A 25,939-nucleotide genomic window follows, 5' to 3' on the forward strand; every position below is an offset into this window, starting at 1 on the left:
CAGCAGTGGTGCCAGAAATGGTCTTCACATGATGTAAACATGGGGAATCAAACCCTGGCCGCAGTGGTGGAGTGAACACCTTCACCACTACACTACCCCTCCATTGGATGTCAGATCATTGATAACAGACACATGTTGTATACATGGGGAATCAAACCCTGGCCGCAGTGGTGGAGTGAACACCTTCACCACTACACTACCCCAGCATTGGATGTCAGATTATTGATAACAGACACATGTTGTATAATGATTATGCTTTATTACACCTTCTGATATGAAATGTATAAAGTGTGTAAATATATGTGCACTGGTCTACAGGATAGGCCAATCAATGAGGTAAATATATCGCACGGTATCCAATGTTCTTCACCACAAGCGTGTAAAACGGACTGACATGACCGACACCAACGCAAACAACTCTACACTCAGTCAGAACTGGAACACAACCTAATGGGCTGCCAAATCGTACAGTATGTCTGATTTGGAAGGGTGGGGTGAGTGAGTGAGTGAGTGAGTGAGTTGGCTTTCATACATACATACATACAAACATTTGTATAGTGCCGATATCCAGTTCTTTCATACCGCTTTGTTCAGCTTTATCATGACAAAACCAAAATAGCAGATGAGCGAGTGTTTATATGGTTTTATGCTGCCTTTGGAAATATTTCAGCAATATTACGGTGGGGGACACCAGAAATGGGCTTCACACATTTTACCCATGTAGGGAATCGAACCCGGGTCTTTGGCATGATGAGCTAATGCTTTAACCACTAGGCTACCCACAGCCCCCAAAATGGCAAGTTGTGAAAGGTTTACATTTGATGAAACCCACAAACATCAGATGTCATGACAAACCAAGGAACCTAACTGAGATTCTGGGATTCAAACCCATAATCAGGGGTTCCTGCAAACAGACCCACTGGGCATCCATTCCATTCCCAGTGAGGAAGATGTCTGCAGACTTCAGTGACGCTTGCATGAGACAGTGGAATAAAAGTGTATCTTTCATATTCAGAAGGGCATGGAATGTATGGAAATAAGACATGGATAATTTGTGAGTTCGTAAACAATGAAACAATTGGCAACTGAATCCCATCAATCCTTCATTCACAATCCTAATGGAAGGAGTCCAATCAGAGGCACTATACATGTTAAAGCTTATAAATCTAATTTTGACAATTTCGTGCTGACAGTTAACATCTAATCACGTAACTCATTCAAAACACAAAATTACAGATCTGACATACTTGCTTTCAATATACATATTACCTTGATAAAACCAGAACATGAAATTTGTGTGATAATACATATTTGAGAAGAAATACTAAATAGCAACAATGTGTATAATATGAGAGTGTTGTATCATTTCATTGGCACTTTTCTTGTCAAAATAATATCAATTTTTGTTTTCACCTTACAAAATATGACAAATAAATAAATAATAATTGTTATTCTAGCTCAGACACTGTTCAGACACATATTACAAAGTGCATTAACACATGCACTGTGACCACAAACAAACCATACACTAACACAGAGCACTTAACGAAGCAATGCCCTCACATCGATGCATTAACAAGATGGAGAGCTTGTTATATCGGAGGTAAGCACCACGTATCAACCCAGCAGTGCTGGTCAAACACACGGCGACACGGTGAGCAGGCTGGCCGACACAGCCCGAGCTGGAAGATATACGATCGTGTCTCTCTCTTGACAACAACTACAACCAGGTACGCGCCGTGAATACAAATCGCCACAAGCATGCCTCCAGCACAAAGCTTCTCTAATATATTTTCCAGGACTATTTGATACCATTGTTAGGAGACAGGCCACTGGATTAAACAGTTAAGATACAATTAGTGGACTAAACAGAATCTTGGTTTGTTCTGTACAAGGATGAGATTAAATGCTCAACTCAACATTGTAAGGACAAAAATATTCTCCCTCAGGTAAAGGTGTGCTCCGTACAGGTATAGCCATCCTTAGTTAAAGACTAGATAAGCCTGTGATTTGGGGATTTTAATACAAAGCACCAATTTAAGTGTTAAATCTCTATATATCATTTATTTGCTTTTCAGTTTAACGCTAATTACATCAATGTATATTATTTTCTATACTTTAAAAATCTTTGCTACATATGTTTGATTCAACAATCCAGTGATTAAATATCAAGTGATAAAAGCACATTATGAGCTCAAAACTGAAAATTTAACATGTGAATGAAAACGTAAGCATTTCAAGTAAAAGATTGTAAGTTTAGTACATAAGTATTACTTACTAATTTAGTGGTTTAAATCCAAGATATCAGTGAACATAGGCATACAAGTGATCCTTATTGAAACCAACTAATATATCTACATATATGTACAAAACATACTATTTTAAAAAGTATAGAACCACCTTATTCTTTCACATTTCTATAGTTAATCTCCTCTACAGTGATAGGTAAACTCTTCTATAGTAATATGAAGGAATATGAAGGAATGGTCCTTCCCATTTTCATATTCTACAGTTTTACAGCACTGGGCTTGATACGTCACACTAGCACCTGGTTCTACGGCCAACACCAACTGCCCGGAATTCATCAATGACATTTCACATGTAATAATCAGCATATGGTAATACAAATCAATTCATATACTTTGAAATGTCATAAGTAATGTTGCTTAATCACTGTGTACAGGCCCTGATTCACAGGACAAATTATGAATAGCAGCCTAAATACCACGGGTGCATTGGTGCATGGACTGGCCACAACGTCACATGTGATAGTATTAAACAGAATGATTGTGCAGGACACAATGTCACATAATGTGTGTACTGGCCACAATGTCACATCACGAGGTGCTAGACACATTGTCACAAGCCGAGTGTGTTTGACACAACGTCACATGGCAAGTGTGCTTGACACAATGTCACAAGCCGAGTGTGCTTGACACAATGTCACAAGCTGAGTGTGCTTGACACAATGTCACATCACAATTGTGCTGGCCACAATGTCACATTGCAGTTATGCTTGACACAATGGGGTGTCCCATTGAGACCAGAGTAAAGCCGATGTGATGCATCAACAGGTATAGTGCCAGCAAACCCAGAAACACAGTCGGAATGAACCAGGATTTGATCAGCGATTTGCAGCACCTCAGTCAGCTGGGCAGTATGATATTGATATGTTGATCTTAATCTGTACACCAATGTCCACGCCTACATTTCACTGTACATACAGAACACTTCTCTCTCAAAACTGGCCACATGCTCTAAACAACTCCAAACAAAAGTACATCTCATACTACAAATAGTGACAGTATATCTGTATCAGTTCTTAAACTACAAATACTTCTTCCAAAACGATGACGGTATCTCAGCTGTATTGACTATTATAACAGTACATGAGCTGACCAAGTCTTCTCTTTATGTGCTGTGACTAAGTATATTTATGGTTGACCTAGAACACTTGCAGGATATACAGCTAATTAATGCATTATGTCGTTGATTACAGCACCTAATTAGGCGTGGCTGGATAATGAAGAATGTTTATTATTCTTGCTAATTGATTCTGCAAAAACACCTGTTGTTGGTTATCACTACAACAATGCACTGAGCAAAGTTAGATTTAAGTGCACACTTAACATAATTTTTAACTTCAAGCAGCCGTAAAGTCTGATGTGATCACAATCATGAATTTTCAACACTTTGATGTATTCCATGAGCATAACTATGGGATTCTAACAAATATTATCACACTGTTTTCTGAATCCTAGTGAATATTTAAGGAATATTTAAGAAATATTTTTAAAAAATTTAACATTTATTTTTAATTTGAACATTGTTATGCAACCTAATTCTTATTATTGAATAGTTCAACATTTGGACACTTCTTGTTTCTAATTTCAATTACAATCTTACAAACACAAGTCCACATACTTTAACTGTAGCCTAATATTATTTGAAAAAGAAATTAAAGGGATTCATGACATTTTTTCTCAATCTCTAACATTCTTTCCTTGGAGTTCAAACAGATATTTGTGAAAAGTATGGAGAAAACAGGTGACTTGGAATCTCAATGGAGCATGTTATCGTCCTAGCAGTGGTGAGACAGCTGGTAGATATCGACATATCTCTCCAAGGCCTCCAGTGTAGTACAGGACACTGTGACCTATAGTACATTGTACACTGTACACAGGAACGTTGTGAACTGTCTCCAATAATACTGGCACTGTACTATATTTCACAAAGGATCATTTACACTTCATCAAGACAACTATTATTTCAAAATTAAAACATGTGGATTTATATTTATTCAGTGTTTTATCTTAACTCTTTTAAATTTTACATTTAAACATTTACGTTAAATATCAATTATAATATACTAGTTTATCACATCAAATTTTAATTTAATTTTTTCATTTGGCATATCCCATGTTATATTAAGAATATCATACCCTCAGTTGATAATACTACCTATATACTACACAAATAAGCTGTAATTGTTTAAAACATAGTCATACACCTGAAATTAAGACCTAATTACTTGAAAATTGTAAACTTTTCATTCTGCAGTAATTTTTATAATTCTTAATGACATAAACTGATTATATCTGTATGAAATTTTGACAGATTTACAACAAAATAAAACAAAAAATAAACGTAATTTAGGTTTACAATATTAGTATTTGAGGTTAATGCATAACTAATGTGCTCCTTATAACAAATGATTTCTCACATGTGTTTTGTCCCTTAATGTGTTGTTCCAGTTTAGCTAGTGCTCCACTTCTCTTGGAACGTTTACAAATTCAGACCATGGAAAGCGTGAACATGCAATTAACCCAGAAAGTAAACAACTGCTTCACACTCGACTAGCAAGACGCCGCCAGTTCAACTGTTGGGAAAACAACTCCTCCCAAACAGCTGCTTAAAATACGCTTACACAGCATAAACACATTTGCCCCTATCTTTTCAATATGATTACAATCTGAGAGATATGAAAAATAGATAAAAATATCATGAAGTGCTATTCTCATGTATTTATCGAAGACAACCCCACCCTTGATGAGATCTTATGGAACAGAGAGTTTGTATATTTCCTATCTATGAACATGCTGCTAGTTAGTGTAATGATAGAGAGAGTTTGATTCATGTCACATGGAGACAGTTGTAGGCAGGCAGTACGTACTGGGCATGACAACACCTTCAACGCTACATCATCATTCACAACACATCCTACACATCGTTTCTGGTATATGTTATATAAAACCTTTCCAAAAATATAGACTTACATGCATATACATTTTTTTACGACTTCATATTAGACGGTTTTATTATCCTTCCAGTGTTAGACCGTAGGAGCTAAATACAGCTAGTTTACAGTTCATTTTAAACCAGTAATGTTGGTGACATTATCACGTTTGGAAGAAAATTAGTTCTTTTAGTTTTTATAGATTAAGATCATATACCCGGTATATAGTTTATAGTTTAAGATTCAGTCATTGAAGTGGAGATAATTTTAGAAAGAGATTGGCCAAATTGTCTTATAAGATATACCAAAAAGAGCCCTGAAAATATCTTCATATTGAAGAGATCTAGACTTGCCAAATTCATACAGACTTGCATGGATATTTTGGTTTCAGTGTCTGAGTAGGAGGAAAACATTTCACTAATTGACAAGCACCCAGATCATTCTATGACTTCATCACCTCATATAAAACATAGATACTGACACTACTTCAGGAATATTCATGAAAATATCAGAAAATGTGTTTCCACGTTAACCAATGCTACACATATAATACTGGAGTTCAGACTACATTAGTCAATATATTTCTCGTCCTCTTCTTCTTCATAGATTGTTGCATTCCGGTATGGAAAGGTTGGATTCCTGCCCACTGACCTCCTGAAGTCATTCTGAATGTAGGGATTAAACTTGACGAATTTGCTGCGATAATGTCTCAAACATCGGAGCAGCACATCATCAAGAATTTCTGCATCACTATCGTCGTCAATATTTAAATCTCGAAGCCTCTTGGACAGCATGGTGGTTGGATCTGTGACATCACCCTGACAAATGTACTGGAGACAAGAGGTATTGTTCTTAGAATCTGGAGAGTTATCTCCCCCTGATGGCAATGACCCCGAATCTCCATTGTCACCCTCCTGGGTAAATCGGTGGAACTGTGTCGGAGACACCGATGTGTATGACACAACAGAGGGATGAATACTAGTGGCATGACAAGTATTGAGTGCCACACCTGCATTGTCACTGAACAACACAACACGATCCTCAGGAATCTCACAAAGCGGTGCAAGTGACTGCTTTCTTTGTGAATGCCACAAGCGATGGATGTCCTTGGTGAATCCTCGCAAGAAGTATTTCTGTATTTTTCGTTGGTTCTTGTACTCGTCACTGTACAGAGCAGTACACACGTGATTCTGACACCTTTCCACATCCTCTATCAGCAGAAGTGGGTACAATTTCTCAAACTGTTCCAGAGACCCAACATGGCCGAGGTTAGATTTTTGGAACACAAATGTATAGAGATGAGGTGTCAAGGCCCCCTTCCACGAAGATCCATCAAAACTGTGCCATAGTTTCTCGAACATTTTCCACTTTTTACTCAACGTGACACTGACAGAAGATGAGAAGTATCCATGCGCCTTCTGCAGAAGCTCATCCTTCACCTTCTCGCTGATAGATTCCGGAACATTTTCATACGTCTCTTTCTCACACGTCTCTCTCATGGTGTGTCTCACATGGGTACTTGATGATGATGATGAGACGTGTGTCTCAGTTGTCTCGACGTGATGTGATTCATGTTTTGTGTTTTCCGTGGAAGACAAGGTTTGAGTAATTATTTGCTGGCCTCCATGTTGAATTTGATCACTAACTTGACCCATAGTGGAACCACCATGTCTGAGGGTCACAGATGTACCAAAATCTTTCATTTCATCACTAACACGATCAGATGATGAATACCTCTGTGTTACCATCTGCTCACCGAGTGTCATGTTAACTGTCCTGTCAGAGGCAATAGTCAAATGGCCACCTGTCTCCGACCCACCAGACACCAGACGGGTCATATCATCAGACGAGGAATGTCCTTGCCCTAATGATAAGTCATTAAGTTTCATTTCAACTTGCGTCTGCTCAGCAGTTCTGGTCGAATGTCCATACACTACACCTGAATCACCATGAGGAAGCTGACGTGTCATTTGTTCAGACGATGACAAATATGACTGGGTAACATTTTCATTCTCATACCTTATCTGTCCACTTGCCGATGTTGAGAATTGTCCAGAAATCTGTTCCTGACCAGTATTCCTGAGTATTCGAGTCTGTTGTTCTGCTGATGAAAATGATTGAATGATTTTCAACCTGTCTTCCCTCAAAAAGATGTTCAGACCAGTTTTCAAAATCTTTAATTTGATCCTTTAGATCTTCGTCAATCATTTCTAATGTCTTCTGCTCAGTTGAAAATGAAAATGAGTCTGTGGGACTTGGTTTAAGCTCACCCGTCATTTGATCACTCATGACTGACTGGTACCCCTCACTTGACGAGGAATAATGGCGGTATTTATCCTGAGGAATATTTAGCCTCAGTTCACCAGCTCTTAGATCTGAAGAAGAAAAGTATCCTTCACTTGAAGTTGACAAATACCTCGATGTCATGTCAGATTGGGAGAATTTTAATTCCCCTGTCATATGTTCACTGAATGATGTAGAATGTTCATCACTTGACGTTGAAGATCGTCGTCCAAAGGTTTCACCATCCCGCAGTTCACATGTAGCAGTTGTTGAATATTGCGAGTCTGATACATCCATGTCAGAATTGTCAGAATCGTCAGCCATGGAGGAATCTAGTCCCTTCACAAAATTATTGTTTTCCTCGGCGTCACTGTCATATTCCACCTGGCCCGTGACTCGAACATGTCTGGTTGTGACAGTGTGATACTGGTCTTCTTCAACGTGGACCTGGCTCTCCAGCCAGTCCAAGCGGTCAAGCTGGTCAGATCCCATACTCCTATTAACATCCTCTGATGAAATATCTTCCATTTTTGCACACTGTGAATCTGAATTTTCTTCAATTATATTCAAACCATCGTCAGCTGCGCTATTTAAATGTATCTGTTCCTGCGCAGCCTCGTTTTCCTCCCAATCGTCATAATCTAACTCTGACTGTTCAATTTCTTCACTCTCACCATCATTGTCACTTGTAAGCCTGTCTCTCAATTCCACTCTCGACTCATCCTTCACGCTGGCTTAGTCGTAATGGCAATTCCTCTATGGAATATTGCCTAAATGCCTCTGAGAATTCTAGGAGCTGAGTCTCCCTATCGCAATCCAATGAATCATCTTCCAACTCGATTGACTGAATGGCATTAATATTGAGCTCACCAGTGGCAGTCACTTCTCTCTCAACGTTAAGTCCTACACTGCTGCCGTCAACTGTCTCCACTCCACTCACACTGTTCACATTCTCGACTGTGAATTCATTACGACCCCACGCCCTAGTCACATTTGCATGTTTTAGATCCTCTGCCTGCTGATCTTCTAAACTGGGGCTATTAATCAACATTCCATCATCAGATGGAATTGATTGAGAGCAGACGGCATTTTGCCTTGTTTCTGCATTTAACTTTCCCACCTTACTGTGACCTGAATAGACTAATCCGTCACTTGTACTGGCAGAGTCCACTGTTGAATGAGGGGCGGGAAGGATGGTTTGTTTACCATCAATACTATCACTTGCTTCAAGCACACTGTATGCAGTTCCTGACCCGTGAATCTGTGTCACCTCATCTTCAGTGGATGTGAAAAGACCCTGCTGGAAGGATTCCGTGCTCAAGTTAGTGTGACAAGGATCTACTCAACCCCCTCCAACATCAAATCTGGTTCATTACCAAGCTGTTTATCTTCTGTCCTGTCTGTATGCCTCAGGTTGTCATCACTGTCACTAAATCCACTCCAAGTCTCATTCTGTACCAAACTACCACCCTCATTATCACCCCTTGAATGAAGCCCCTCAGTCTGACTGTTAATCTGTGCAGCTTGAGTTTGGTGGAGTGTCAATACAGAATGTGAAGCATCTGTGACAAGAAGATTAGATTCACTCTGTAAATCATCTATGTTTGTTTCGACACCCCTTGACAAATCTGTCTGTGTCCTCTCAGTATGTGCATTACCCTCTGATTCCACTCTAATGTCAATCTCGCCAACATCCTGGAATAAATCATTCTTCTCCTCACCATCTAGGCCCCCCACCACAGATCTTCGATCTTCTGTCTCCTTTTTCTTCACCGACACAGATGAGCTAGATAAATCACACACTTCCCTCTCAGGTCTTAATGAAACAGTATCAGGCTGTTTTCCTTGCAGAACGTTTCCATTATCATCTATAACCACATCTCGGCACGACCTTTCCGCCTCTCCTTCATCAATGTCCGACTTAACAGTAATAATAATTGGTGAGAAATTAGTACAATCTGATTCTGATATTACAGGTCCGGTTGTTTGTTTAGTTTCTGTGTTTTCAATTATTTTCACATTATGAACTATTCTCTCACTCGATCCACCACCTAAAAAAAGGCTATTAGTGTTTACATCCTCGTCACTGAGTTCAGTCTCCTCCCATGCTGTGTACTCATCTTCAGGAAGTGCAGATACTGTGACAGGATCAAGGGTATCAGATAGCTCAGCTCCACTCCTCACACCACCATTACCTGTCAGGCTTAGTGTACTATCCATTGTACCATGTAAACTCCTTACAGTGGCCTCGGTGGCAGATCCTGACATGCTGTCAGTAATATATTCTTCATCCTTTGAGCTGTCACTATAACTTTCATATGTGTGGGAAATGTTCGTGGCAGTGACTTGCTTACTGATTTGTGTTGTAACATTTGTAAAAGAATCGGTCTGTAAATATTCAGATTTGACTGTTTGGGAATTGTCTGTTGAGATCTCTTCTCCCTCCATATTTTCATCATCAACACCAGTAATCTGTACAGTATTACTTGCGGAATCAGGGGAGACAACCCCATCAGTCGCTTCCATCTCACCCCCATCACTATCCACAAGAGTTGAATCAGAGTCATTTTCATCAACATTTTCCCCTTCCTCAACATATCTAACACCAGATAAACTTGCTAAATCATACGTCCACATGGGTTTTGTTTCAAGGTAAGGCCTATTTTTATATGAATGTTTTGATGGCATTACAACAAAGTCTTCCCTTCTGTCGGTAGAATTGGTTGCAACATGAATATTGTCTTCTAATATATACAGGGCCTCATCCTTCGGCGGTGATGGGCTGTCGGTGTCTTCAAACACGGTGCAGATCAGCTTGTTGTCGGCAAAGTTTCTCTCAGTACTCCATCTTTTCCTTCTGACCGTGATGGGCGACAGGGCATGGGGTTGGATGAAAATTTCTGTCCTCTCTGTGTATTCAGACGACACACTGTTGTCACTGGACCCATCCTCAGCTATATCTGATTTCATGACTGATGAGCTGGAACTTGAAGATTTGTCAGCTGACACTGAATCTGTCACTTCTGTGACACGGGAGGTCACTGTCTGGCTACCTGTAGATTCAAGGCTGTTGTCTATTTCTACAGTCTCTGGAGACACAACACTCATAACACTTGTTACACTGTCAGATTCTACAACAAAATCCGATGCTGTCATCTCTTCTATACTGCCTGTGTCTGTGTGTGGTGCCACATCAGACGGTTTGAGAGTCGCCCTGTCGGTATTTTCTCCCACTGACTGGACCACACCAGGTGATGGTTCAATAGAAACATGTCCAGCAATCACAGTGCTCTGATCTTGGGGAACATTATCTGTTTCTGGGCCACAAACTGCTAAAACATCTTCTGATTCACCATGCAGAACATTCTGTCCCACTACTCTCGGCAATACTGTTTCAAAACTTGTCTCATAATGAGCAGACGGCAGTTGGCGTCCATCTTTGTCTTTTGTTGCATCAATAACTGCTTTATATTCAATCTTCATGTTTTCCTGATCATGTTCATCTATGTCAAGGGATTCAGTTGAGCTGAATATTTTCTGGCGAACTACTGTCGTCTGCTCAACCTTCGTCAAATGTTCGTGTTCAACAGAGTCCCCTGTTGAATGTTTCTGAACTTTTTTCACATCCACATTAGTTTTCATCACAGTTTTGGTGGTTTTCTTCACTTTATACTGAACTTTTGTCCTAATAACTGATCTCTGTTCCACAGGTAGAATAGTTTCTGACCTGTCAGTGAAACACAGCCCACTATCGTTATCCTCCATGATTCGCGTCTGCTCACCTTCTGCAGACGACACTTTAGGAGAATCAGCCATGTTTGCCAGGTAACCCAGATTACCAGCTTGTACACTACAGCTTAAAACTCCATTGTCGAATTCATCAATATGCAGCGTGTTTGCATTATCACTGTGCAGAACGGTTGGCTCTTTCAGCCCGACACCTGTTGCATTCAAAGCCTCATCTAGTCCAGTTACACAGGTATTCACAGTCTGACAGTCACCTGCATTTACCTGCTTGAGCTCATCAGAACTTATTGGCAATTCCTCTGTCTGTGTGGCATATTTACTGAGGTTGTCTCTCTCAGTATACAAATTTATCCTTTCATTAACCCTTTCATAACTGTCCTTTACACTTGTTGCAAACTCTGAATTACTGTCAGCCCTTTTCAAGTCAGAATGGGTCACACTTTCAGTTTCAATGCTAGCTGTTTGAATCACTGTGTTTATTGCCGAATTCTCACTATTGAATACGACAAATTGCTCACTCTTACCTAGGTTCCTTGAATCTGAATGGCCAAATGTCACTGAACTGTCAGTTACATTCAACAACCTTTCACTATGTTCAGAAATCTGTCTGGAAGTCACATTCACATTCTCTGTAATATCACTTTCATTACTAATAGAAGTAGCATCTGAACTGACAGTGTTTACAACACTCACTACACCGTATGTCCATTCACCCGTGTTTTTCTCAACTTCAACACCACTTCCAATTCCCCTGCCATCTCTGTTTAGTTCTTCAGCGTAAACACCTCCTCCATCCTGGCGACTCCCACTCAACCCAGAAACTGACAAACCAGAATCTGCCTCCCTCAGTCCTGAACTAAAATCCACATTTTCTGTTTCTAATAATTGCTGGGTATTACCATTTCTCGGAGAATCTGCGTCAGTGATGGTGTCAGAGTTCTTGGTAACTGCCCTTTCCTCACTGAACGTTTTAATCACTGTTCCCTTAACATCTGCCGTCTGCTCACTTTCTGCTAATTCCACCTTGGCATCAGTCCTGGCTGTGATCACCCTACTACAGCCAACCCCCTCCCTAAGTAATCCATCTTTAACGTCCTGCCTAACTTCAACAGTAACATACTGTTCTTCCACATTATCTCTTTTCCACAGGCTATTTGCACTTTCTGCCCCATAACTCCCCTCATTGCCCAGTTTCACATCTGTCACTGCAGCAGACGGGCTATTTACTCTGTACCGGTCAGCTGTTCCTGGATTTTGACCATCCTGTTTCACTGATATATCTTCCTCTGACAGTAGGGGATCTTCAACCTGGGGCCAATCTCCTGCTTTTTTACCTGTCAGTCTCCTGTTTTCATTGCTATCCCCACTTCTGCTATGCTCATCAGTCTCGCATGTTGGCTCGGGTTTCTTGGGTCTGGCTTGAGTTTCATTGAGAACTGTGTTTAACAAATGTGGGGCTTTATTTTCATCCCCATACACTTCTGACGTACTTTGAGTAGTAAATTCAGTCACATTGTGAGAGTGGATGTCACTATCAGCTTTCACCATGACCTGAGTCTCAGCCACCTCTGTGACACCTTCACATCTGTCCAGTGTTTCCATAGTGACTTGGCTGATCACTGTATACCTTGAACTACTTTCACTATAATCAGCTGGCAATGTTCCTGGTGATAAACCACTTGCCAAATTCCCACGAATATTAAACCCGTTCCCTGTAGTTTCAGTCTTTTCTACATCCATGTTTTCTGAAGTAGAAACATTTTCCTCACTCTCTAGTGATGAATCTCTATCACTTTGAACAAGCAGTCTGTGGGATGAAATATCATCATCATAATCTTCATCTGAACTCTGCCCCTTGACATCATTATCTGACCTATAATGATTTTCCTGATCGTCAGTCTCCTCAAGCGCTAGATGTACCTGGGCCGATGTAGTTATCTCCCTTTCATCAATAAATTCATCCAGGGCCTTCTGGTCGGCTCTGTCGTATTCAACAGATATGTTTCGACTGTACACACCTGTACTGTCGTTGAGTGGGTCTGTGTAATCGAGACTGTCCTCCAGCATATGCCTGTGTCTCTCACTGCTGTCGATGAATGAGGAAGATAGCAACGTCTCTGGCACCTCGATGATTTCGAACTCCTCCGATCTTTCTATTGCACTTATTTCTAATTCAGTGATGTCAGAGTTTATTTGCTCGTTATCTTTCAGGGATGATGTAGACTGATGTATATACATGGTCTGCGTGTCACTTCTTTCATCACCTTCATCAACCAACACTTCATCACTGCCCACAGCAGACTGATGTACATTCAATGTCTGTGTGTCACTTCTTTCATCGCCTTCATCAACCAACACTTCATCACTGCCCACAGCAGACTGATGACAATGTCTGTGTGTCATCGCCTTCATCAACCAACACTTCATCACTGCCCACAGCAGACTGATGTACATTCAATGTCTGTGTGTCACTTCTGACATCGCCTTCATCAACCAACACTTCATCACTGCCCACAGCAGACTGATGTACATTCAATGTCTGTGTGTCACTTCTTTCATCGCCTTCATCAACCAACACTTCATCACCACCTACTGCAGACTGATGAACATACACTGTGTCTGACATCTCGATGATTTCGAACTCCTCCGATCTCTCTAATTCAGTGACGTCAGAGTTTAATTGTTTGTTATCTTCCTGCCCTGATGTAGACTGATGTATGTACAATGTCTGTGTGTCACTTCTAACATTGTCTTCATCAACCAACACTTCATCACCACCTAATGCATCCTGATTTACATACAATGTCTGCGTGTCACTTCTAACACCATCTAATACATCTGATTCGTCATTATCTACACGCTTGTCTCCTTCATCAGTGATGTAGACTATCTGTCTATGCTGAGTCAAAACTTCATCGTCACTTTCTGATGACTCGTCCACTGACTCGTCTTCATCATCTTCTATGTTATCTTCATCAGTCAAGTAAAGAGTCTCAGTATGATGACGAATATGATCACCACTACCTTCATCCTTATCACCTATTCTGTCCACACCTTCATCAAATCTCTCATTACCTGTGTCACTGATGTAGATAGTTTCTGTGTGATGTCTAATGTCTTCATCATTTTCAAAATCCGTTCTGTCACAAGTTTCAGCAATGACTTGGTTGCCTTCATCAGTAATGTACACGGTATCTGTGTGTCGTCTGATTTCTTCATCATAATCTCTGACACTATCTGTCACATGAACTGTCTCTGTGTGTTGCCTGAAAGTATCATCTTCCGCTTCAGTAACAATTTCACTTTTGGTATCACCTGTATCCTCCTGAAGTACACGGTTGCTATCAGTGAAATATATTGTCTCTGTGTGTTGCCTTAAGGTATCAGCTTCCATTTCAGCAACACTTTCACTTTTGGTATCACCCGTATCCTCAAAATGCTCACTGCTGCCAAAATTTGCATATCTTGTCTCTGAATGTTGTCTGAGATTATTGTGTGTTTCAGATTCACTGGCAACACTTTCCAGGTTGTCCTCAATGTGAACATTCCCAGCATCTGAGAGATAAAGGATGTCTGTATGGTGCCTCTCATCCTCTGTATCCTGCTGTAGGAGATCAGAGTCACCATGAAGGTGAAGGCTGTGGTGCCTCACACCAGCACCATCAACATTGACATCAGCATCTTGTCTCCTTGTCACCTGTAGGTCTACACCAGCACCATCAACACTGACATCAGCATCTTGGCTCCTTGTCACCTGTAGGTCTACACCAGCACCATCAACACTGACATCAGCATCTTGGCTCCTTGTCACCTGTAGGTCTACACCAGCACCATCAACACTGACATCAGCATCTTGGCTCCTTGTCACCTGTAGGTCTACACCAGCACCATCAACATTGACATCAGCATCTTGGCTCCTTGTCACCTGTAGGTCTACACCAGCACCATCAACATTGACATCAGCATCTTGGCTCCTTGTCACCTGTAGGTCTACACCAGCACCATCAACATTGACATCAGCATCTTGGCTCCTTGTCACCTGTAGGTCTACACCAGATGTTTCAGGATCATCCTGGTGGACGTTTGACCCATCAGTGATATACAGTGTCTCTGTGGGTTGTCTGTAGTCCTCCAGTTGACCACCCTGGACTAACTGCTGCAAATCTCTGTCATCAATGTGAACACTGGACCCATCGTTTATATACAAGATGTCCGTGTGCTGCCTGAGGTCATCATCAGGAATGTTTGAGACATGTTGTGAATCGGTTTCATCAATTTGAATACTGGACCCATCACTTATATACAAGATGTCCGTGTGCTGCCTCAAGTCATCATCATTAATGTTTGAGACATGTGAACCTCTGTCATCAATTCGAATACTGGACCTATCAATGAGATTAAGAGTCTGTGTGCGTTGCCTTAAGTCACCATCATCCCGATTCCTGGATCTGTCATTTTGTGTATTCCCTTCATCCCTCATGTTGGACTCATCATGTATAAACAATGTCTGAACATGTTCCCTGAAGTCACCATCGCCTGGCTGTTTATGTTGAGAATGAGAATTTATATGAATATCGGTTCCTTCCGTTACCATCTCAGAATGTTCCCTGTAGTGAGCACCATTTCTAGAAACAACAGCATGTGAATCACTTGACTGAATATTGGAACGATCACCAAGAGATAGGACCTGTGTACGTTGAGTAAGGTTCTCATTGTTTCTTACACGCAGCAAGTCTGGATCATCCATCTGAAAATTGGCCCCATCACTGAGATACAAGATGTCTGTATGTTGCCGGAACACATCATCATCACCCGGCTGCTGTACATCAGGACCGGTTGTCCTCACATATGTCCTTTCAAACCGACTCAGCAGGTTGGCACTTACGGAACTCTTTCCCGATCTTGTTTTCCTGAAGCACCATCCCCTTCCTGATCGGGGTCGCTGTTTTCATCCTCATACACAATATCCAAAGTCCTGTCGTAAGACATGACACTCTCAGTGTCACATTGTTCGAGATCAAAATCCAGTGGAAAGACACTTAAACTATCAAGAGATCGATCCATTGACCGATCTGCAGATCCAACAGAAGCTGTTTCCTCATCTCCACCCACAAATGAACTGTCAAAATCACTGAGAGTAATTGATATTCCACTTTCTGATCTTGTAGCAACATCATTCGGGGAAACACCACATTCAGATTTAGATGAAGGACCTTGATATCGAACAGGAAAGTCACATTCTGACTGAGTATGGGAACAATAACCACCAGTTTGGTCTTCCAATTCTAACCTTGACCTTCGCAAAAAGCTACCACTTCCTGTGCGAGAACGGAAATCATATCCCGAGCTACCACTGTCTAAACGTGAAAGTGTCCGCCAGTCCAAGGATGAGGGTGATGGTGGGAAGAGAACGTCACAGCTACCTGTTTTTCGATAACTGTGTAGATAGTCAGTGGAGCTGTAGTGGTCGGGGAAGAACGAGATGTCATAGTTTGACGTCCACCGACGGTAGTTCGGACTGTAAGGAGGGAACCCAAAACTTCGGTCAAATGATGGGGATGAAGATAAATCGGAAGCTGAGTAAGTCCTGCGAGTCCCCAAACCAAACTTCCGCGGAGTAGATGGCGACTTAGGAGAGTACAGTTCATTGTATGAGAAGCATCTTTTCGGTTCGGTACCAGATCTTCGGGTCAGGAAGGGCGAGTTTGGCACACTGAGGCTGGAATGGTAGCCCGGAGATGTTGGCAATTCTAATGTTGCTGGAGACTTCCTTCTAGTTGACACGTCATGACGAGATCCGAACTGTTTATATGGAGTGAGAATTAGAAGCTGATTGGTCTTTCCAACAACATCAAGTTTTTTCTCATGACTCTCATAATCATTGAGCCATGCACTGTTATACACTTTCACCAACCGACCATTGACATATGCCATTTTGTGACGCACTCTTGGTGCATATTGGAATGACCGCTTCTTGTGCTTTGCTTCATATCGGGGAGTAGCCAGATACTTCTGAAGAGGACTGGGCGGGAAAGCTGCACGGCTTGACGACTGACCGTACCTTGAAGAGAAGCTTCTGTACTCCATCTTGGTCACTATTGACTATAAGTCTCTTTCACTGACCACACACTAGTGTCAATAGCTATGATTCAATTAAAGGATGCAACAAACATGCCAAGCAGCATCCAACTTTCAAGTACATCCCATGATGCACCAACAAGAGACTGGATAGGATGCGATCAGATATAGACGTCCACCTGTTGTTCCCGCGGGATTACAGCATGTGAATGGTTGTACCTACCCATAATGCTCTCGTAAAATGCAATCTCTCTATACAGTCATGTCAGCATTGTCCATCACGAGGTCGACCAAGCGTTACCCACTACTGGGTATAGCACACTTATAACACAGTCGCACCTTTGTTAAAAAAGGTTTTTGTCAAGGCAACACGACTTGCAGCCTTTTATCTGTTCACGGTATATGCCGTCCCAAATAAACAAGCCATCCGTCAAGGGCTGTGGTTTCACATAGAGAGATCACGCATCATTATCATACATGCTATAGCGATCGTCATCCTCATCACGTTACCTTCAGTTCCCATTAGAATCCTCATTTCATTATTTCCCGGAGGATCATGGTACATCCACATCAATCTTTATAATGGCATTACAGATCTGACAATGACGTACATTCATGATGTAGAGCCGATCTACTTTTCTAAAATAATTAATAAATTTATCAAAAGACACTGTTCCACATCCTCAAAAAGAGTCATCCATAGGGGTACTTGTAAACAAGGTGTAACTCTTCTACAATGTGTCACGTTTCTTGCTATTCACGCTCACAATGTCAACAACATTCTTCAAGTTTCTCAAGCAAAGTAAAAACTTCGCTCAATGTAAAGTTGTTTAACTTCTTGTGGTGTGAACGTCCTGCATGTATTCCCCAAGCTGTGAGAATGTCTGATTCAGATTCACACGCCAAAACATGCTGATCCTGTAAATTCACAACCAGTGATCTTTGTCAGACTCAGCCTGTCTTTAAATGAATCTTAACTTGGTCCAAATTCCTCACTTGAAGATGTCACACCCTCTTGAACCCAACTTGAGCCAAGTTTCAGTTGAATCTCCAAACCTGTTTAATATCAATGACCTCCCTCCAGTGAATTCATCAGAGTTTATTATGTGTCATATAAATAGACTCTTTATATGTGCAGTATTCACGGGCGACCAGTCGACCACTGGAAGAGTTCACAGGGTAGGTTAGCTGGGAGTATTCAACATATCAGCCCACTGCCTCGTAAATCTGTCACAAGCCTTCTTATATAAGACAACCTTAGTTGCAGGAAAACAGCACATAAGTGTCCTTGTCTGTCCAATCAGACCTCCTGTAAGTGAATGTTATCGTGGGTAAGAACGGTGTTAATACTTGAGGTGAAAGTGGACAGGTCAGTGACAGACCTTAGAGGTCGTGTAATCAAGAATAGGTCATAACGGCGATCACGCCCTTGTGGTCCGTCAATCAAAAGGCAGCTTGTTTTGTCACGTCTGTTATTGTAAATACCTTAAACAGGATCAGTTCTCAGCCTGAATGATGCTTCTTGAGATTTCCGTGTTATAATTCACACACCTGAGCTAAACCGCTAAGTCCAGGAGAGGGAGACGGAAGACCATGTTAGCACAAACTATAGTTGAACACACCTTTCAGCCTGTGTATATATGATGGTTAAGTCCATGTAGGTATTTATCCGCTTCGTAAAGTTTGATATGACAATTGAAATATTAACCTTGGCAGGCTCATTCAGGGTTAGAAGCACGTCAATAATTAACAAAGGAGGTATTGTAGTATACCACTATAATATGCTTCGCTGCACATTTCTGTCCATTATCATTGAAAGCGAAATACGAAAATGTTTCTCCCAATGATACAATGTGACAGTTTTCCTTCAAAGCCTTGAGATTCTTTTTAGAATTGACAAGAGGTTGTTTCTTCAACCTGGTCAAACTTGAACAGTTTTCTTGACCTTCTTCTGTAAACACTAGCTTGAAAAGCAGAGACTTTTTCAATTACTTAACCAAATTTGCAGATCACATGTCTGTCTTCTCCCATGTCAAATTTTTGTCGACACTGACACACATTTAAGTCAACATATCTTGTAATCCAGTTACAACCTGTTTGATGAAACGTCTCGGGAAGACTTCTGTCAAAAAACACACCAGTAATCCAAATCTTTGTATTTGCTGTCGTTCAAATCTACCTGCTTTCCCAGTCGAGGCGTTAAGGGCAATTAATTCCTGACTTCAACACCACTTCATCCACCATGAAGACTGACATTTAAACCCTGAACATCAAGTCGGAATATTCATCACGAGACACTCCACATAAAACTTGTCATGCTGTAAACATTTCACACTTGATCCCATAGGCTTCAAACTTTAATCCCCTTATGCTGTTGGTCCAAGAAAATAGACACTATTCAATACAAGTCATTTTTTCCAGACGGGTCTTAATTCATTCAAGTCTATCAACACTCAGGATCTGTCGAGGAAACCTACCTACCCACAGACTGAATAGAAAGTCACAAGAGATCCGCTTGCTCTCGCCTCAAATGATTTAAACTTTAATTCATGCAGTGCAAAGGGGTGCTTTTAATGCCATTGTTTGTCATAGCAAACAAACTGTCTCTAGGCAGTCAAACACCGACCTTGCACATGTAGCAGGGTGTTGACTGACTGGTATTTTTATGTCAACATAAATTCCACGCTGATTGAAATTTTAATTCACTGTTCAATGTTGATAAATACACCGAGTAAATATAAACAGACTGGTTTTTGTGTCTCAGTCTGAGTGTACTGCCAGAGATGTCACATCAGAATCTGGGTTTGTGTTACGTCTCCTTGTTCAGACACGCAGTAGTTCAACAAGATCTGCCCGATGTCTTTTCACAACTCCGTCCTTTCAACATCCACCTGCTTGAGGAAACAGGAGCACCATGGGTAACTATGTCCAAGTCTAAAGTCCAGGGTCTTAAAGCCAACTGATGAAATCTGTAATCTTCTCCTCTTTATTCATAGTCATGCCAATGGAAACCAATCTGGGAGTGTCTTATACACAGAAGAAGTAGTTATAATCTTAAAGTTTAGACAATTTTGGCTGATGTTGTCTTCATCTCTTAACACAGTTCATCTTACAGCACAGACTTTTTCATCATACGTTCCATTTTTGGAAAAAGTGTCTGTACAAAGTAGGAATATTTTAAGAAATGGTTCCAAGAAAGTGTTTCCTCTTCAATGGCCACCTCAGGACAACATGCATCAATAAATGTTAATGTAAAACGGTACTGAATAAAGTCCATTGCCAATCAATGTTTACAGAGTTACATCCATCCAAATATTACACAGATTTGGCCATAGCAATCAATACTCCTGTACCAACTGGAGGTTGAAGAAGTTTCCAGTGGTGTCCGCTGAGAGATTGTGATCAGTTAACCTACCTGGCCTTAATTAGTTCATCATTAATTAGTCAAAATGTCAGTTTCAGGTCCAGGAGTTCAGGTACGGTATGTTTTAGTTAGAACTGCCTTGGACAAAACAGTCAACAAATCCTGTTTTGCTGAACAATCAGTTTAGGTGAACTTGGCAATTTTTGTCGAAGCACACAATCATCGAGAATCCAACATCCAGTCTTTAATAGCAACGACTTCCATGTTTTTTGCTCATTTTCATCAAAATCAGCCATGCATGGAAATACAGGTTAGATGCAACCTCCATCAATGAAGCGTGACATACAAACAGCTATTCAGCATCAGCATCTGATCCACACATTCGCAATCCATCCTTGAAGAAAACTGCTGACGTACTGCAGATGTAGACATCTTGTTGTGTTCCCCATATTGAGTTTGAATGTCCTGCACGTCTGTTACACGAAAACATAAACCTTGTACATATTGCAACCGCATCAACGGTCGAATAAGCGAGTAGTGATCAATAAACCAATCAGACCGAGGCTCCAGTGGGTCGTATATATGTCACCTCTGTATATAGCAGATATTACATGTCGCCCACCATTAACACGACCAACGAAGCATGACTGCAAAAACAATCGATAACAAATAGAAATTACGCGTTCGTTACATATCGTCTCAACTATGACATACGTGCAGATACGAATAAAACAGTCTGTCATCAACTCAACAGCACAATCACTCAGGCGTGGAATATTGACATGTTATCATCCAATCTGTACCAGGCACGGTTTGACAATGTTCTCATCTGTTCTCATCTTCTAGAAGTGCATTATGGGAAGCTATTTTTTTTATTAAAAAAACCATGAATCAGCTAAAACCTGGGAAACTGAAGAGAGATGTCAGAGTAGATGTTAAGATATGACCTGCCTTAAAGCTTGGCTTGAGAAGCGGACTAATGACAGTGAGAAACTGTCCCTATTGTTAAGGTATAGGTAGATCTAGGTGTGGCGATCCATTCATGCATAATTCATTGTGTATCCCTGGCTGTTTTCCCATTAACCATCATGACTCCAGTCACACAATCAACTCCAGACCTTCGTATAAGCAACTGACCCATGCCAACATGTCACCTTAATGTTGTTACTTATATCCACTGACATCTTGTTTCGCTCAAATCATTATTCATATCCACCGATGACCATTTTAATAACACCTGGTCATAAAATATGGTTTGATGAAATGCATCGATATAAACAATATCGCTTGCTATAGAAGACTTAATGGAATTCACTACCAGCAGGGTCCACATCCATTTTGTTCTAATGAAATTCCCACAAGCATTCAACTTCGTGCCAGCTTCCTTCGATCTGATTGGTTTGTTTCCGCAATATCCCATGGGGCTTCTACACGTGTGTCATTAATTACAGCACAACGAGCAGGACGTCCAACAACAAACTTTAACTGTATCACAAAGCCAGGTAGTAAATCCTCGATAATAAAAGCAATTAAGCAATCCAGGTGAACTTCAAAGCCTTGCCACTGCCAAGTGACATTCGCAGGTATTGACCTAAAGCAGTCAGATGATGTCGATTTATCAATCACTCCGACAGCTTGGCTAAAGAATGTGTCACATATCTTCAGTTTTCAATATACAGGTAGTTGGCGTACTGTAGTTCTCCTCAGTGAGGGCATCTGTTCTTATCACCTCAGGTTGGACCTACCTTGGCCACCATACAGGAATGTGTCAAGGAGAACGCTCGATCAGCAGTCGTACACGTTACGTGGATGAGAATTTATTATGGCAACAGAAGACAACAGAACTGGTTCAATAACTACGGTGAACACGCTGGCGAATTACGAGGGCGTTAAACTGACAGATCAGCTTCCTCTATTGACTAAGGGTCCTCTCTTTTGTACACTTTCTGCAGATGAAAGTTTTACCTGACAACAAATGGTAGCCACATGTGGAGCATGAAGGTTTAAAAAGAGTAGGGTTTTATGCCGATTTGGTAATATTCAAGCAACAACATGGTAAGGAGACCACAGAATGGTCTTCGCACATTTTATTTTGTATACTCGAGTTAAATCCAATTTGTATCTTGGGACAGGACAATATACTACCCACTACCCTATCGAACTGCCCTTAGCAGGTCAGTGGTTCTTCATTTAGATGTTGCCCAAATTTCCACATCGATCTCAATTGTGAACGTTACAAACATGCCATATGTTGCAGTTGAGCCAGAGGTTCCTGATTGCCATGCGAACGTTTTGATACATGTCTGTTTGCCGATGTTTTCAAAGTTATACCATGCAAAGTACAAACTGACCACACAATAAACATTTACAGTTTTGAAGACAGTAATTACATGCATGCTTTCATCAGTTGGAAATTTTAGGAATTTTGTCTTGAATGGCCATTACATGTAATTATAATTTCATTTACACTACATATATGTTTTTGGTCTTTTTATGTCTTTTTACAAAAGTACAATCACCATGCTTCCTCCAGTTCCTGTCTGTTGGAGGTAATAAGGTCTTTATTACAAAGTAATTCAACATTCAGGTGTAAATAAATATGTATAGCTCTTCAGCACTTGAACCTCCTTTCACACATTCTGATAGGGAGCTGATACAAATGTTTCACTAGCATGTCGATAGTGTACTACATGCCCCAGTGCATCAATCAATGAACGATTCAGCATCACAGATTTGCTTCCTTAAAGCTGCAACTAATTAAACAATATGGGTCAGGGTGACATATTGATTCAAAAAAACACTTTGCAGAACGAAGTACTTGTGTTCCATGCCATGTTGTTTCCAGGTCGTGTTCATCAAAGTCATCCGAGTGCTACAATTATTGAGTCCTGGATAATGAATTGGAGTTGCAACAGTGAGTGAGTGAGGGAGTGAGCAGTGAGTGAGTGAACAGGTGAGTGAACAGGTGAGTGGGTGGGTGAGTGAGTGAGTGAACAGGTGAGTGAGTGAGTGAGTGAGTGAGTGAGTGAGTGAGTGAGCTGGGTTCAATGTTAAACACTACTCCAGTTATATGATGGCCTCTCAGCTTAATGTGGTATGGAAGTGATGCCCTTGACTGCTTTGATGAAAGTACAGTAGTGAGAAACCTAGAATTGGAATTTGATACCATCACAACAGGTTTCTTGCATGACTAAAATTAAGCAAACCCGACAGCAAATTGTGGAGCCAAAACACAACCCATGCCCTCTAACATCAGACACCAGGATCAAGGAAGAGCAGTAATGCATGATACTCTAACATCAGACACCAGGATCAAGGAAGAGCAGTAATGCATGATACTCTAACATCAGACACCAGGATCAAGGAAGAGCAGTAATGCATGATACTCTAACATCAGACACCAGGATCAAGGAAGAGCAGTAATGCATGATACTCTAACATCAGACACCAGGATCAGGGAGAGCAGTAATGCATGATACTCTAACATCAGACACCAGGATCAAGGAAGAGCAGTAATGCATGATACTCTTACATCAGACACCAGGATCAAGGAAGAGCAGTAATGCATGATACTCTAACATCAGACACCAGGATCAAGGAAGAGCAGTAATGCATGATACTCTAACATCAGACACCAGGATCAAGGAAGAGCAGTAATGCATGATACTCACACAGTAATACAAAGATGAGTCCCTTACTAAGTGAGTGAATGGTGTTTTGTGCAGCAAAACATTCCAGTTGTTGTCAGTAAATATTTTTTGGGGAAACCAAAAACCTGAGCAGTGAACACAGCAGCATGCAAAGTCTATGAACCTGACCTAACCTGAGCAGTGAACACAGCAGCATGCAAAGTCTATGAACCTGACCGCCTGAGTGAGTGGGTGAGTGAGTGTGAATGTAAGGAGGCGACATCCAGCTTTGCTAAGAGTCTTCTGAATGTAACTGAGGCAGGAACAAAACCCAATCTTTAGAGTAATCACCCATTTTCAGGATGACCTCAAGAGTAATGGGGATCAACGCAAGAGCATCTGGAGAGTAATTGAGCAAGTTTCATCCAAAAATATTTAACACTTTAGGAGTTCTCCACCAGAAATGAACACTACCCTCATTTCAGCAAAGTGCAAAATGTCATACAGAAAACAACAAAAATTAAATAAACAAAAATCCCAAATCATCAAAAGAAACAAGTTCACCATCAGAATATTCTGAGTTGCAAATTTCAAACAAAAATATTCAACACCTCAGGAATTCTACTCCAGAAATGGACTACAGACAGACAGATGGATGGACGTACAGACATGCTGATTGCTCTATCCCTCTGTTCATCATTCATTTACATACACGTAACTATTGTGATTATCCATCCCCATCTTCACCACAAGGTCAAATCAAGGTCACAATGACCACACAGCAAATATATCTTAGTCAACAAACACATTGGAAGTGTGATAAATTTCATCTGAACAATAAAGTCAAAGTAATTAATTCTTCATAAATTATCTGGCATTGACAGTTTTCAACTATGATAAATGCAGGCCCTATACACCAGGAAGCAATTCAACATCCTGATCTGCTGCTGTTACTAGGGGATGATGTTTGAATAACGTGTCGGATGGCGTCAAACGCACGACATTACACCATAGTGTGTGGAAAACCATTCCGTATTTGACAATTGAAAACCTGATTTTCTTTGAGAGAGTGTTTATGCTGTTTTGTCCATGCACAGTGCACACTCACATCACAGCAGACTAGCATATGAAACATTTTATTACGGGATAAATATTTGTCCTTTTAAAAATACAAATTGAAAAGTCTAATGACAATTTCATGGTGATTTACAGCTTGGAAGATGCCTTTATACAGCCTATGGTTATCATGTCGACAGACTTGATTTATTAAATGCAGATATTCCTCAGCGATGGAAACACAACAAAACACGATGGCAGGATTCCAGTTAATTCAGTTTAACCATTGAGTTTTACTCATGGTATAGGTATTGACACTTTTCTTTGGCTATTCAACACATTTTCGCTCCCTTGGTCTACTGGGTGTTTATTAAGATTGTTACATTTCACTACGTATTTGGTGAATCAATTTCTATCTCTTCATGAATTCAATTCATTATTTGCATTCACTAGAATCCAATATTCATGAATTTGTTTTGAAAAGAGAGTTTTGAATTTGGACTGATGGTTATTTATCACAAGCAAAATGAAATATATATCAGCCGA

The 25,939-nt window shown here is 40.7% G+C and overlaps 2 protein-coding genes across 5 annotated transcripts in view; both read right to left on the reverse strand.

Moving 5' to 3' along the window:
- LOC124263431 overlaps positions 1–25,939 on the reverse strand; it is a 119,759-nt gene that overhangs the window by 30,468 nt on the left and 63,352 nt on the right.
- LOC124263429 lies at positions 243–16,101 on the reverse strand. 4 transcript variants are annotated; one of them, XM_046698061.1, is made up of 3 exons: positions 15,306–16,101; positions 13,673–15,248; positions 243–13,608 (listed from the first exon to the last, which is right to left on the reverse strand). In XM_046698061.1, exons 1-3 carry the CDS (start codon positions 16,011–16,013, stop codon positions 8,858–8,860), a joined length of 7,035 nt encoding a protein of 2,344 aa, XP_046554017.1. In that variant the 5' UTR covers positions 16,014–16,101; the 3' UTR covers positions 243–8,857. The 4 variants fall into 4 exon arrangements, with proteins under 4 accessions (XP_046554017.1, XP_046554016.1, XP_046554019.1 ...); XM_046698060.1 differs by having other exon boundaries at positions 13,673–14,445; positions 14,488–16,101; XM_046698063.1 differs by having other exon boundaries at positions 13,751–16,101.

Source organism: Haliotis rubra, unplaced genomic scaffold (genome assembly GCF_003918875.1).
Source record: "Haliotis rubra isolate DU_JTF1 unplaced genomic scaffold, ASM391887v1 Scf881, whole genome shotgun sequence".
Lineage (NCBI taxonomy): Eukaryota > Metazoa > Mollusca > Gastropoda > Lepetellida > Haliotidae > Haliotis > Haliotis rubra.

Excerpts from the sequence above, each read along its gene's own strand:
- LOC124263429 (XM_046698059.1), bottom strand. The coding sequence starts at position 16,013 with ATGGATGATCCAGACTTGCTGCGTGTAAGAAACAATGAGAACCTTACT. Across the intron at positions 13,609-13,672 it reads TGAAGTGTTGGTTGATGAAG|GCGATGAAAGAAGTGACACA; the intron begins GCGATGACACAC and ends TGGTTGATGAAG.